Source organism: Rhynchophorus ferrugineus, unplaced genomic scaffold (genome assembly GCF_030347505.1).
Source record: "Rhynchophorus ferrugineus isolate W39M unplaced genomic scaffold, kcgeb_rfMv2 rfM11, whole genome shotgun sequence".
Lineage (NCBI taxonomy): Eukaryota > Metazoa > Arthropoda > Insecta > Coleoptera > Curculionidae > Rhynchophorus > Rhynchophorus ferrugineus.
Genome location: NW_027472590.1, coordinates 5,707,697 through 5,723,569, shown reverse-complemented (window position 1 = coordinate 5,723,569; position 15,873 = coordinate 5,707,697). Strand labels below are relative to the sequence as shown.

The window sequence follows — 15,873 nt, the reverse complement described above, 5'->3', positions numbered from 1 at the left end:
AATAAAAGAGAGCGCTAGTAAAAAATATGGATAAATCTTCTTTAAAGACAAGTAAACTATTTGATAAAAGTGTAGTTGAGAGAGTCCCCGGTAGATGGCACTCTGATAATTTTAATAATTATTTTTTTTTTAGAATAGGAAACATGACGTTTAGCAAAAAAATTGTAAATTTGCCGATGTGGTATATATTTTTTTAGGATATAAATTTAGTTTTACAATTTTAACGTTTGCTTTATCTCTAATTTCTGTTACAGAAAACTGTTTTTTTCTTTGGGCTCTGATGTTATTTTACAGAAAACTGTAATAACGTATATAATTCAATGAACTTCCAAAAGAGGGCGAAATTGGTAGCGGGGTAGAAAACTGTTTTATATATCGACTTAATTGAGACCTTTGTCGATAGTGGGCAGTCATTGTAGTTTCAATGCTAATTGCACTAACAGGAAACTGTACAAATAATTCTTTAGTTCTATTAGTTAATGGTAGAGTGTACCCTTAAACTATAAACATATTTATTATAAAAATAATGAATTTTAGTAATATAAATGTAGTTTTATGTGAAGGAATACTGTAGTCACCAACAAGAGGCAACAGTTAAATATATTTTGTTTGATAAATAAAACAATATTAGTACAGAGATTCTTTATTTTACCATTATGTGACATTTAACAAATAATATTGTATAAGAATATATTTTTAATACATTTCCATTACATAGAGGGCTACAAATTTACATATATCATAATCAACCACTTATAGCTATAATAAATAGTTTCACAGTCAATAAATAAGTTAACATTTTGTGTAGAGTATTTTCCATTCAGTACGTAACATATTTTAAGGACTACTTGTCTTAAAATATCTGGATTAATTACATCAGATACACTAATCAGTTCGATCAAAAATATTTTAACTATCCATGTAACAATTAAGCGGGACATCAATAACAAATGAATAATTCAAACGTCTAGACTACTTGATTTCTGTTGTTTTTTTATAAAATCGTCGTCCATTATTCCGAACAAATTTAGGTTTTCGAGCGCATCATCGTTGTTTTGCAGGGAGAACTGTTGGGTGTTGCTGGATATAGTACGGCTTCGTCTGAACTCTTGATCCCGGTGCGAGTAGATGTAGGAGTACTTTCGTTTGATTTCGCTTTGGACTTCACTGTTAAAAAGACAATAAACCAGTGCGGCGAAACATCCCTGTAATATGAATGGTATCGGTGACAGTCATCAAAATTCAATAAAAACCTAGTCGTACTTGAAATGAGGCGAAAGCTTGGTCAAAGAAGACCCAAAATATTTCCAAGATCCTGTTATCGTAGGCATAAAAACTTAATATAAAGGATATTGTATACGGTATCCCATACAATGGTATAAGAATCAGAGTGGATTTGAGTAGTTTCCTTAAAATTAAAAGGATATTAACGGGTATTAAAAATTGTAAATAAACATACCGGTATTTTATTTTCTTTTGCTGGATAAATGTGGAAGTAAAATGGATTTTCAGCACCAATACCCTCACAATCAAGGTAAATAGTATAAAGTTGACCTTGAAAGATATTCTCCAATATAATGACGATTTCATTCGTACACATTAATACATACCATGACGCTGATCCTCACGGGTATCTCCAGCAACAATTTAATTAATTTCTGTTCGTTTTGGGTCCAGCACAGTGTGTCTTCAAAGAACAACCTCAAAAGAATCCACGGTACTATGAAGAATAGCGGCGTGACTGTAAAACGAACGCTGTTACGTGTTGGTTTGGTGAAATACGGTATCTACAAACCCCATCCCAAGAAACAATAAATGGTCGTACCGTGACTTTCGGAAAACAAATTCAGAAATATAAGATTATGCAAATAGAGGCCTTCCATTAGCATAAAGGCGTAATTGCATATGATTAAATAATATCGGACGCTGATAAACAGTTTGCACGACCAGGTCTGCAAAAAACACAATGAATTTATATAAATTCTAATGTTGAAACGGATTTTCGACCATTATAACTATTTTGAATATTTATTGAAGACAAAGTTCGGATATAAATAAAGATATATGTACTAACGTTCTCTACTCACATATGTAGGGATGATTTCATCGTTAATATATTCGACATCACTGAATAAAGCTGCTCCTTCTACAAACAGCATGTCTTTCAAAACGAAGGAGGATGCCCTCAAGATATATGAGATGAAAAGGTGCATATGCAGTTTGTTTCTCTCACAGTGAAGTCTCCTGAAAAAAAAAATGTATCGCTGTTTATCACAAAATATTTCTCTATAGAAAAATATAAATTAAATTGCTTTTCTTAATCGTTTCAGGTATATTACTAGCTAGTTTTTTTTGTTTCAGTTATTCATCGTCGCCTACTTTATATTTATGAAGATGATCAGAGATATGACCAGAGACAGCATAGAGACCGAATAGCCGAGGTAGGCTGTGTTCTTGATGATCGGCAACCACTTGTCGTAAAAATTGCTATCGTCATCGAAGTCGTCTATGATATAGATCGATCCGCACTGAGTGAGGTTGGTCCACGGCGTTCCCAGATCTTCCCGGACGTACCAAGTACCGTTCTCCGTGCATTGCTTCGTAGCTAATCCAGTCTGAAACCAGAAATTATATCAAAACAATTAAGTCGTATTGATAAAACTAAAATATTTTCGAGCCGGTGCCGTGCGGCATGACGAGAGTAAACAATATTATGGCAAATAAACACTTCAGTTGCGATTATCGAGAAATGTATCCTTCATAAATACCTCGTGACGCAATTCACGAATTTTTTCTACGAAAGGCAAAATCGCTTTTTTTTCCTCGTGAGAATAATAATCTTAACCGGTCCATTCCGCAAACGATGATTTTTTTTCTTCGATACTTATAATAAACGGTTCAAAGTTTCATCGATTTGAGACAATAGCTCGATATATCTTTGTATCTCCGATTACATAAATGCAACTTCACTTCCGAACTTCTATCCACTTACAGATATTCCATCAAAATACCATTAAAACAAAACAAAACAACCGTTCCGATTTTTGTCGTGAAAATGTATGAGAAAACAAGGAAATTATTATTTTTACATTTTTTATCTAGTTATACAGCAATATTCATAGTATTTTTACCTTTTGACATTGTTGTCAAAAATGTATAGGTTATTTTACAAACAAATGTCAAAACAAATGACATTGATTGTCAAATAAATATTTTGCCAAAAATTACACATTTATTTCGGAAATAAAACGATAATTGCCGGTATTTATAACTAAATGTGATTAATTTATTGTGTCGGTTGCATAATAGAGTATATCAGAAATAATTTAATAATTTCGTTGTGATATTTCTTTTAAAGGTGGGTATACTAACGGTAACAAAACGAAGGTCACGTTTCAAGATAATGTAGAGGTCATCATCCGTCCAGAGAAGTTATAAAGATTGAAAATAACGAAAAATATCTCCGACACCTTTTGAAATTGGTAACAAATTGGATTTTAGTTGAGAAATGATAATAAAATTTAATATCTAATTGATATTCAATAATGAAGTTGTCAGAATAAAGACAGAGGGCCATGCCACATAACCGAAAGCACTTTTGTACCGGTCTACTATGGGAATAGGGATAATGCAATATTTTATTGAATTTGAATTGAATTTTATTGAATTTTAAATCAAGTTAAGTGAAATATTCCGCAAACGATGATTTTTTTTCTTCGATACTTATAATAAACGGTTCAAAGTTTCATCGATTTGAGACAATAGCTCGATATATTTTTATATCTCCGATTACATAAATGCAACTTCACTTCCGAACTTCTATCCACTTACAAATATTCCATCAAAATACCATTAAAACAAAACAAAACAACCATTGTCGTGAAAATGTATGCGAAAACAAGGAACTTATTATTTTTACATTTTTTACCAAGTTACCCAGCAGTATTCAATAGTATTTTTACCTTTTGACATTGCTGTCAAAAATGTATAGGTTATTTTAATTGTCAGAATAAAGACAGAGGGCCATGCCACATAACCGAAAGCACTTTTGTACCAGCCTACTATGGGAATAGGGATAATGCAATATTATTTTATTGAATTTTAAATCACATTAAGTGAAATAAATCAATACGTTTTCTCTGGTATGTAAGGAAAGACACAATGTAGACGTTTATTAACCACTTTCGCTCTGTGGGGCGTCTTATTTTTTGCATTGCATAACGTAAAGGAATATAACAATTGGTAAATTGATAAAACACGTATGTGTCTAGTCAATCAAAAAATGTTTAAGAGATATTCGAACAAACACCCGATGATTTACATTACGTTTTATTAATATATTCGACATCACTGAATAAAGCGGTTTAAAATACGGTTTCTTAGCGTAGACAATACAATTCCGTGAAGCAAACGAGACTAAACGTAACTGAGAGTTACTGCTTACCTTGTTGACGGCCTTAATTAACTTGTTGTTGCAACTCTGTACCGCGACAGTGCCGGGTTGAGCCGGCGGCCAGCAATAGAGCCCATCGAACACCTTCCCGCATCCTGCTATCCCGTCGACATCTAGACCGACCCTCGAGGCGCACTCCTGCCGCACCAGCGAGATGATATGGTGGATTTTGTCGGTGCTATTCATGCTGGTCGATCGGAGGTACTCCTGACACTGACACGTAAACCGATACTTGGGTGTACGTTGTTCTAATATCTTCTCGTAATGTTTGTTTTGATTTCCGCGATGATTGATCCGTTCGAAACAATAAAAAAGCGGCGTGCGATTTCATTTAAGTAAAAGCGATTTGTTGGACAAACAATTTCAGTTGCTAGGGGTCCGTCTAATTTAATCATATTACTCTCGGGCGGGAGCCTTGTTTATGTTTGCTAAGTTCTTCACAATAAAATTACTTCGAAAACTAAAATAAATCCTAACAAGCACTTTCGTTAATAAAACAATATTTTCTATTTTATCGCGTTGAAATGGCGAAGGTGCCGGGGTCAGGATATAAAATTTATTGAAAATTGCTGCATTCATGTGACTGCTGGAAGCATATCTTTTCGAAAGAAAATTTAGAGTGTCGCACGAAGGGGTATTCTTAACACTTAAACATATTTCGGCTGGAGTTCCACAGGGCAGGCTTTTGGGACGACTCCTGTATCTGCTCTGTACTGCTGATATTCCAACAATAAAAGAAACAGAACTTGTAGCTGTAGAAAAAGGACAAGTAACGATGGATAAGTTCTACAAATGGACTAGAGATTGGAGAATACAGCTTAATAGCTCCAAATCTGTCCATGTTTATTTTGCGTTGTGGCTAAATAACAAAAACCTAATTATATCACTCGACGGATGCCCGATTCTTCAAACAGAATCAGCTAAATACCTCGGAATACATCTAGATGGTAAGTTAAGTTGCAAATGTCATGTTAGACAAAGAGCAGAGCAGATTAGACTCAAAATCAAGCGACGGTACTGATTAGTCCGAAGATAATCTTAGCTTCACCTAAAACCAAAGAGATTGGTTTATCAATCAATCACAAAGGCAATTTGGACCTATGGTGTGCAAATATAGAGTTGCAATAGGACGTTAAACCAACTACTAATCCCAAAACCAAGTTCTATAATTAATTACTAATGCTTATTACCGCGTAACCAAAGAAGAGATAACGATACGAAGAAGTACGATAACCTTGGAATCAAATGGATATACAAGGTGATCCAAGATATCGCGTTAGAACATGAAATAAAGTTGCTAAATCACAACATACTGATGTATTAATCCCGAACTCGCCTTGTATAATAACGCAAGTACAGCAGAAAAGTAGTAGTACAATAATTTGTAAATTAAGATTATATTAAACATATCTTATATCTGATATATATGATATATTTATATTACATCTAAATACATTATATACATAGATAAAGTGTATTTATTTATACTTAGTTATCACTACTAATATAACGGAACTACATCAAGATAATAGCAGTATAGTTACTGTTGAATCAAATAAGCGTAAGCAATAATATTAATTTTGTCTTGAAATTTATAACAGTTCGGAGTAATTATCAGTGGGTCTTATTATTACTCTACGAAAATTTAACATATTTTTTTAAAAGTTTGTTAGTACGTATCACCCTAAAATGATAAATCTTTCTAAATATTTATTTTAATGTTCTAATTCTATGGTGGTTCGTATAGAATGCATAATAAGTATGTTACTTTTTACATTTTCTCCGTATTTTTTTCTAAAATCATTCTCAATGATAGACCCAATGAAACTAGAAGAATGGTAAAATGTATGGTATGATATTAAAATAATGTACAATTTGGCTCATCAGTCAAGAATGCTCAGATATCTGATTAAGATTTTAAATGGCCTGAAAAGCCTGATTAAAGATGTAAAATAAATATTAACACATTTACTAAGCAATCTACTCTCTATGAATTATTTTTAGAGACAGTTTTAACGCTGCGATAACCTTCTGTAGGTTAATTAACATCACTAGTATAAAGATTGCTTCAGGATCTCTCAATATCTAGTCGCCAAAATGCCGCAGTTCGATATCCTGGACAAGGTAGCTCTAGTGACGGGCGGAGCCTCGGGCTTGGGTCTTCTCTACGCCATCAATTTACTGGAGGAAGGTGCCCGCGTACGTAAAATTTTTGTTTCATTCGTTTGTCTCTAGTACTTATTGAATTTAATGTCTAGGGCGTGACTCTAGCCGACATCGATAAGGTTGCCGGAGCCAAAGCACTGGAAGAAATCGAGAAAAAGTATGGCGCGAACAAGGCCATCTTTGTTTATTGCAACGTGGAACGGAAATCCGATTTCGAAGGTATGCGATTTCGTCTTCCGACAATTGAACCTGGCCGAGGCGCGGAGGTTTTGATCGAACCCATTTTCTTTCAGATGCTTTCGTTAAAACAATTGAAAAATTCCAAAACATAGATATCTTGATTAACAACGCTGGGATATTGAACGATCACGTGTACGAGAAGGAAATCGCTATCAACGTCGTAAGTATCAAGTGATGGGTGACTTGATTCGGTTTAAACTTGAGTGCTTTTGTTGAAGAATGGGGTAGCCTATGGCGTGATCCTAGGGCTGGACAAATACATACCTCAGTACAAGTCGGGGCCAGAAGGACTCATCGTCAATATATCGTCCATAGCCGGAGTGTCCCCACTGGCTATGATCCCAATTTATGTCGGTACTAAATTCGCCGTCCACGGCATGACACTCTCTTGGGGCGATTCCTACCACTACAACAGGACGAAAGTACGCGTAGTAGGCGTTTGTCCGGGAGTGACCGACACTCCCCTCATCCAGCTTATGTCAGGAAGGAACCTGGGCCCCGTATACCAGGAATGCTTGAAAGATTTGACGAACTACCCAATACAGGCGTAAGTCTTAATACAAATCACTAGATCTTTAAGAATAATAAGATAAACTTCATTTGAAAATTGCAACTTGATTACAGACCTGGGCAGATGGCTAACAGAATGATACAGATCATTAAAAATGCACCCTCTGGCACCATGTGGATCGTCGAAGGTAATTCCCTACCGTTCAAGTTCGAATTGCCGAATTACCAAAAAATGAAAAGGATCTATCTTGAAGAAGATCAATAAATCCTCAATTTTACAGTATTTTGCTCTTTCTAACTAGTTTTGTACGTCATGTATCAATAAAGATTTATAATATTGATTTTTGTATTAAGTCAAATAACACCAAGTATTAACCAAGTAGTTCCACAGTCATGACCTTCCATATATACCAGATCTAAGACTTCTTAATATCCGTTTATCCGAAGGCTTGAACCAAGTTTCGAAAACCTTTGCTAGAGTTCTGAATACAAGTAGTATATACATTTAATTTATTCTGTATGCTAACAAAGATCAACTCAACTATGAATTTAAAACTACGTTAAAAATGAAGTTGTTAGAATATTAACAGGAACCACACAATAGGAAAAAGTCATTAATTTAATATTGTTGGCATAAAACTGAGTCTAATAAACTGGAAAAATATTTTGGTGATTACTCCAATTCAAATAATATAAATACAATTTATACAATCTGGCAACACTGCAAGCTCAGACGGAATATTTTAATATTTTGGTGAATGTGCCATCACCTTCAACGGTACATATTATTAAGATAATATTAATTATATTAAGATATAATTAAGATAAAATGATAATATTTTAGTATAATAACGCATACCTTATACACTTATTTTCGCATTATCTGCCGCTAATCTTCTCTATGAAATAATAAATAATAATATTACCTCAACAAAATGTAAATATAAAATTAACCTAAAAATGATTTCTACCCGTAACTCTCGTAAATATCAAGGTGTATATAGAAAAGGATGGGTAGCTGTGAAATCTGTCGGGCTAGATTAGAACAAATGCGCATGTGCAGTCGTGACTGTTGAGTCGTTTTACTATCGTCTCAGAGGACTAGCAGGTATTCGAGAATTTATCACGTACAATTCCTCGTCCAAAGAGAATGTCGAAGGAATTTATTATTTTTGCTTATTTTTTATACGAGACAGGAATTTCTAACAAGCGTAGATAAAGTTCCATCAGACAGCAGCGAGTCAGCGTGTTTGAGGTCGCGTTCAACTTTACACGAAATCATATCGCGTTCTAGTTGTCTCTTATTAAAAAAATTGGTGTTATGTATCAAATGAATTTGGGCAGTGTACCTTCCCCTATATCAATCTATTCCGATTTACAATCGGATGTGAATTATGAAGGCACTACACCAATGATGTTTGCCAGTCAAGGTAATGATAGCTTAAGTCATTAAAAACAACGTGAAACTGACTTGAATTTTTAGAATTAAATGCTACCATTGGAGAAAATATGATAATGACTAACACCAGTATAAGTTATGGGGGTGATATGGGAGGGGGAGGTTTAGGGATGAATAACGGGGCTGGCACCGAACCTCAGCTGACCAACGCAGACTTTATGTTCGGTCAGCCTCATCATCCAGGGGACTACAATGTATATCAGGTATGTCGTTTTCGCTTTCGCGCCTTCCCCGTTATATCATTTGTTAATGAAATAATTTTCAGAATATGCAAAATGAACCGATGCTCAACACGCTGCCTCATATGCACCAGAGGGCCCCGGCGTCGCACACAATGCATATCAGAATGCATGTCCGGACCACAAACGTTCTGAGGCCAATCAATAATCAGGGTATTCCGGGAAATTATCCGTACCCGTATTCAAATTCAAACGAGGGACCGGAGGGACAACCCGGTAAGTTTCAAACGTACATATATGTGTCTAAACATGTTAGTAATTACCTCCAACCAATAGGGGAAATACCGCAACCCCATTCTGATATCAGCCCGTGGTTCGGAGGACCACCGTCAAGGACCGTGGGGCCGATGGGTGGACCGATGGGCGGCGGAGGAGATATTGGGCAGACGCAACCACCGGCACCAACGCCAACACAACCGCAGTCTGGAGTGCCAAGTTTATCTCAGCCAGAGCCCCAACGGTCAATTCAAAACCGACCTGTTCAACGTGGCGCATCTAATCTGAGTAACTTAAACCAATTTTCAAAGCATTTATTCCATTCCGAATGAGGTATCTTCAAAACATGATTCTTGAACGCTTCAATACCTCCTTCGGGCGATGAAAATCGTTGACCACGCAGTTTATTCTTAACGGAAGCGAACAATAAGAAGTCATTGGGTGCCAAATCAGCGCTGTACGGCGGATGACCCATCAATTCGATGTTTTGAGTGCTCAAATAGTCTCTTGTTAGAGCCGATGTGTGAGAGCGCGCATTGTCATGATGGAGAACAATCCGGCGTCTCTTGTTTGTTTTCCTTATCTCCCCGAAGTCTTCTGGCAAATAAATGGTTGTGTACCAATCAGAATTAACTGTTCTACGATCCTTTAGAGGCACTGTTGCAATATGACCAGCTTTCCCGAAGTGACAGGCCACCTTTTCTTTGAAGTGCTTCGTGCGCGAACAACTTTTGTTGGATCTGGTTCATCTAATAACACGCATACAGTCGACTGTTGCTTATTTTGGACTCATACGAATATGTCCATGGTTCGTCACCTGTCACGATATTATAAACGTCCTTCGAAGCACCGGGATTGAATTTCTTAAACATTTCACTTGCATCAATCGACACGAGCCTTTTTTTAGCGAAGTTTTTCATCAAGATTAATTCCGAGTATTTAATGTTGTTGGTGCTTGTACGGCCTGATTGTAGGTGAACTGCACATGCGCATATTTACTTTCGTTAATTTTTATTTTCCAAGCTTGTGTGTAATTTTCGTGTGGCTTCTTCACTATTGTCTCCAACAGCTATAATCGCAGTATCATCAGCAATTGTAGCCATCATAATATTCTGCAGTTGTGGTATATCACAAGTGTAGACTAGATAAAGCATTGGCCCCAGTACACTTCCTTGTGGTACACCAGCTTTAGCTTCTTTTATTGTACAGTAAGCTTCTTCTTGTTTAACTCTAAATATTCTAGCTGCAATGTACGATTGTGGTAATTCGATGTATTGTAGTAACAAATATCACTTTCTGTAGTTAATGAACAAGGCCTTTATGGCAAGCCTTATCGAAGGCTTGTGCTACATCTAAGAATATTGCTGATCATATTTTTTTTACTTTCGCAAGCTTTTTCAATAACATCTGTTATTCTGTGGACCTGGTCAAGTGGTGAAAACTTATTAATAAACCCAAACTGCTGTGTTGGTATTAGGTTTTTTCTCTAGTTAAATGAATCTGACGAATGCATAAATTGATAATAAAAATGATCCAATATTTACGAGAAAAATACAGTTTCACTAGAACGTATGTAATACATCTGAAGAAAAGTTTTGCTTTTCCATGCATCCAAAGGGCGCCATAATGGGTTATTCAAGTTATTGTCGATTTAAATCACCAATATAGGCACCTGTAAAGGAAACATTTTTCTGTGAAGACATTTGTTTGGGTCTTTGATAATGTGGAGGCACGTGACTGCGCCGACGTCACATTTAACTGATCAATAATATTTAAATAGAAAACGATTTAGTTCATCCAAAGCTTTTGAGACATCTAAAATATGGCTCCAGTTTTTCGAGCTCTTCTTATTGCCTGGTGGATTGTTGCTGCGACGCGGGCAGCTTGATGATAATGTGGTGTGCGTCTTTATAAAGTATATAGCTTCTACAAGTATCAATGTTTCTACTCAGGGTTCTAGTTTTACGTGAATTTTGTTTGAATAAGCAGTTTTACTACCTTTTAAGTCGAACCTGTTTAAAAATCACCGTATCACCCTGATGAAATCGTAACAGGTCACTTGAAAAGTCCCCGGCCTGACAGATAGATGGTGCTACTAGAATTAAAACCATGTTCTTTAGTTGGCCCTAAACCTCAAAAGATGCGTTTATAAATTTGTTAGCTGTCGGATCATTAGTTTGTGAATTATAGCATTTCGAGTGAAGCAACTTTTGTTATTGTGAAAAAAATGGATAAAAAGGAATTTCGAGTGTTGATAAAATATTTCTTTTTGAACGTGAAAAACTTGGCTTGATGCCGAGTTTCCGGGCACAATCAAGGATTGGTATGCTGAGTAATAAACCCGAGTTTTTGCGTCGATATGTGATAATAGATGAAGCAACAGTCAGCTGGAAAGGTTATGGCGTCTGTATTTTGGGATGCGCATGGAATAATTTTCATTGACTACCTTAAAAAAGGAAGGACCATCAACAGTGACTATTACATAACGTTATTGGACCGTTTGAATGGCGAAATCGCTGAAAAACGGCCGCATTTGAAGAAAAAGAAAGTGCTGCTTCACCAAGACAATGCACCGTGTCAAAAAATGCCCTTGATTTGGGCTTCGGACTACTTCCTCGTGCACCGTATTCTCCAGATCTAACCCCCAGCGACTATGTCCTGTTCTCGGGTCTCAAGAAAATGTTTGCTGGAAAGAAATTTTCGTCGAATGAAGGACAAATCGTACTACAAAAATGGCATCGAGTAAAGTAAATGGTAAAGTTGGTCGCTATAATCAGTGTATCACCCTTGAAGGGAATTATGTTGAATAAAAAAAACTAATTTTAATAAAAAAATGTGTTTTACTACGGTAGGCCGGGGAGTTTTCAATTCACCTGTTACAGTTCATAATGGATACCTAAATTATTTCTCATCCAATATTTTACGAGAGATTGGCGATATGATTTTAATTTTAGTTTTATCTTTATTGTATTAGTCAACGTTGTTTATTTTTCCTTTCTTTAACAGCACCGGAGAAATGTAGAGACATTCAACAACAGCTTGTGCTAATATTACACGCGCAGAAGTGTCAGATGAGGGAATCTTCGCAAGCTGATAACGGCGAATCTTGGAATTGTACATTACCCCGCTGCAAAACCATGAAAAACGTACTTAATCACATGACGACCTGCAATGCTGGCAGATCGTGTTCGGTAGCACAATGTAGTTCATCCTTGCATATCATTAGACACTGGAGAAACTGTAAACGCCAGGATTGTCTGGTGTGCAAGCCGCTGCTGCAAGCCAGCAGGAATAGGAATAGGAATGCGACCACCGCCAATACTTCGCAGCACGCGGCGTAGCGTCCAGGTCAGTGTAACTCCAATGGTAAGTGGGGGGGGGCAATGTTTCCCTTAGTCCAATCATTGGTGGCGCTGACAACGTGAATTTGATTGGTTAGTTTAAAATGATCATGTAGAAACCTGCAAGGAAAATACTTTTCTTTGATTGGTCTGCCATTTCGTATAATTAATTTATGATCATTGTCACTTTATGATCAGGTCACTTTCATTGGCCAATAGTATTTAAATGAAAATCAAATTTAATTTTTAAAATTAATTTATTAAAATAAAATTCTATACAAATATACATAAATGTGAATAATAAAGTGAACAATTTATATAAGTGTAAATAAAAAAAAAACACATTAAGAACTCCATTCCAGGCAAAATGAAAATACTATTTCATAACGCCTTCTCACTTTTTCGTATTTGTTTAAAGCCATCAATTTTATGGGGTCTAATAGAGTTCTATCTTCTTTTAATATATTAAAGATAAACTTTAAATCCTTCCCTGTTGATATTGCATTAACTTCATTAAACCAAAAATACAATAAACACCTAATAACTTTTAAACAATAACTTTTAAAATTTGGTCTTGAAAATCATTATGGATTGGACAATTAAAACACTTAAAATGTGTGTATATTTTAAAGATGTTTCTCAAAATAACTGATATGTTGTTTTTATAGCAAAATCTAGGCATCAAATAAAAGAGATAGTATAAAGATATACAAACAGTCTTGATGCTTCTTGAAATGAATGAACTACTTAATATAGAATGTAGACAAATATTGCGTGTTGTCTCTTTTTTCAGAAGTTTTGTCAATAGCCTGAAATATAGACTATCGTACAACATTCCACTCTTATTTTCGTCAGAGAAAAGTTCTCTAAAACTGAATATATAGACTCAACTGGCGATTTAACAACCTCTACTGATACTAGATCTGCCGTTAAAAAAGAATATAAGTTATCAAACATGTTCATCTTCTTCACAATTTGGTCCGGGAGAAAGATGTGAAAAAATTGAAGTGATGATGTGCCCTTTTAAAGATTTCTCGAACATACCAGGTGAAGGATGCTGTTTCTACCTCCATGAGCTCTAATAGATCCAACAAAATTCTTTAAGCAATCTTAGTTAAGATTTGTTAAACAAATGCAGTTATTTGTAAGTTTAGACAAAATAGATTTCTTTAAGAAAATAAATCCCCTAAAAGTAGCAATTACATTTTTAATTTATGGCACCATAACAAATATTTTCTTTACAAGGAAATAAAATTTGCCACTATTTAGATATACAACAGGTCTATCTGCTCCAAAATTATCGAACACTCTGATTGTTGTTCTAAAAAGTTAAAGTATTACAAATATTTTAGGAATATTTTACAATTAAAAGTAGTATTTATTACTACATTGACAGCATACAAACAACTTGGTAGATTAATTGAATTAACATTCTCATTATTACCACTAACATCTTCATAAGTAGGTTTATTTTCTATAAAACAAACAATAGATAAACAGACATGTAGTAGATAGATAATTTTATATGTACCCGATAAAAACAATGATGGATATGCATTTACCCTTATACCTGTTCGTGAATGAAAGGTAATTCTAAATTCTTCACTAAAATGCCCGTGACAGACACGATGGCGATGATATATTTGCATTGTGGTTCATCCAGGTAACTTGCTACTATTTCCTTGATCATCCCATTTTTGGAAAAGAGCGATATCATTCTTTGGGAAACGATGTTTAATTTCGGTAATAGGTACACTTTTACTTTTCACCCAGGTACACTACATCTTTTACTACACAGATGCATTGTCATAAATTTTTTATATTATTACTCCATAATAATTGATGTACAACAGAAAATATGCACAACGTCAAACGAAGATTTCTTGACCTAAACAAACACCAAAACTTTCAAAAAACAAACGTAAAAATGGACGCCCATAGAAAATGCTAGCTTCGCACGTTCCATTTTAGTGGCGATTCTAGCAATTTAAACTAGCCAATCACGATTTGCGATCGCAGCGCTACCGTTGATTGAACTAAGCAAAACATTTCCCCAAGGTCACCTATAACGTGAAATTTATTTATTTTTATTTATATTTTTTTATGGTAGGGTCCTCAAGTGAATACTTTGGAAACCCTAATAAGACGCACGTATGGACGAAGACTACCCACTACTACTGCCACTACCCAGCCAAGGCCAACTCTACGGTTACCAAACGCAAATTCGAAACTCCATAACAGGTGTCCTACGGGGATATTGAGAGGCTTACCCCTTACCCCTCAGACAGCGGTTCCCACCGTTACTTTACCTCTGGGAAGCGATCCCACGCGATGCATACTGAGACAGAATCAATCAACCAACATAATGATAGGGTTGCCTCGCGAATCCAGGCCTGGTCATTCGGACCGCTCGGATTACAACACGGTCAAGTCGGCAATGACTCTCTACTTAATGATGTACTGGATTTAATAATATTTTCTTTCGTGTATCGTCAAGACTCGTCTACAAAGTTTGTGCCAAAGTGACATTGCCTTAAAATTTCAAAATTTGGAATTGACTTTTATCTCGTAAACCTTATAATTTACGTTTTGCTGGTATAACTCCTAAATATTTAATTCTACATCCCCCTACATTATAATTATTTTATGATAGATACCTTTTTGCATTCGATATCTAGAATTTTACATCCAGCCGTAGGTGGTTAAGGTTCTTTACTAGGTAGTTGAGAGAAATAAACTAAGAAAAATCAAAACGTTTAAAAGAAATGTACTGTTAATGGCGAAGGTGACTAGTGACAAGACAATTTGTTTTTTTATGTTGAGACTATAGTGTATTAATAATGTCTATGGCGAACCGATAACTGTTGGTAAAATAAATTGAAAATATTGTTAGAAATCCATGATTGGACCACTGACATTCGATCGGTACCGCCTACACTCTTTCCATGGACTTTCCAAAGGACGTCTCTTCTCTCTTATAATAATAATAGTTGTCTTCACATATACGTGTTCATTATATTATTGATTATCTTAAATGTATGTCATTGTCCTCGTTTATATTTTTATTATTTAAGGAATTTAATTTTAATATACTCATATTAATTATATTTTATTATTGCGGCCTGGTTGGCGTAGTAGTGAAGGCGACAGGACGGTCCACCTACTGTCTCGATAGTCGCAGGTTCGAATCCTGCCGGGGCATGGTCCTAAATTTATGTTAGTGATTATCCTAAGCGTGAGTGTAAAATC

The 15,873-nt window shown here is 35.5% G+C and overlaps 3 protein-coding genes across 4 annotated transcripts; 2 read left to right on the top strand and 1 right to left on the bottom strand.

Moving 5' to 3' along the window:
* Window positions 1–627: 627 nt before the first annotated feature.
* Window positions 628–4,720, bottom strand: LOC143204707 (parathyroid hormone/parathyroid hormone-related peptide receptor). The gene is made up of 8 exons (XM_076417443.1): window positions 4,445–4,720; window positions 2,380–2,615; window positions 2,088–2,244; window positions 1,796–1,952; window positions 1,611–1,741; window positions 1,460–1,554; window positions 1,264–1,408; window positions 628–1,205 (listed from the first exon to the last, which is right to left on the bottom strand). The coding sequence occupies exons 1-8, from the start codon at window positions 4,637–4,639 to the stop codon at window positions 960–962; spliced, it is 1,362 nt and encodes a 453-aa protein (XP_076273558.1). The 5' UTR covers window positions 4,640–4,720; the 3' UTR covers window positions 628–959.
* A 1,564-nt stretch (window positions 4,721–6,284) lies between these two features.
* LOC143204712 (15-hydroxyprostaglandin dehydrogenase [NAD(+)]-like) lies at window positions 6,285–7,708 on the top strand. The gene is made up of 6 exons (XM_076417451.1): window positions 6,285–6,400; window positions 6,458–6,652; window positions 6,712–6,838; window positions 6,913–7,019; window positions 7,078–7,406; window positions 7,484–7,708. The coding sequence occupies exons 2-6, from the start codon at window positions 6,551–6,553 to the stop codon at window positions 7,632–7,634; spliced, it is 816 nt and encodes a 271-aa protein (XP_076273566.1). The 5' UTR covers window positions 6,285–6,400; window positions 6,458–6,550; the 3' UTR covers window positions 7,635–7,708.
* An 877-nt stretch (window positions 7,709–8,585) lies between these two features.
* On the top strand, window positions 8,586–14,875 carry LOC143204708 (uncharacterized). Of its 2 annotated transcripts, XM_076417446.1 has the most exons (6): window positions 8,586–8,799; window positions 8,853–9,031; window positions 9,094–9,283; window positions 9,344–9,571; window positions 12,290–12,631; window positions 14,735–14,875. In XM_076417446.1, the coding sequence occupies exons 1-5, from the start codon at window positions 8,691–8,693 to the stop codon at window positions 12,622–12,624; spliced, it is 1,041 nt and encodes a 346-aa protein (XP_076273561.1). In that variant the 5' UTR covers window positions 8,586–8,690; the 3' UTR covers window positions 12,625–12,631; window positions 14,735–14,875. The 2 variants fall into 2 exon arrangements, with proteins under 2 accessions (XP_076273561.1, XP_076273560.1); XM_076417445.1 differs by lacking the exon at window positions 14,735–14,875 and having other exon boundaries at window positions 12,290–12,641.
* Window positions 14,876–15,873: the final 998 nt, after the last annotated feature.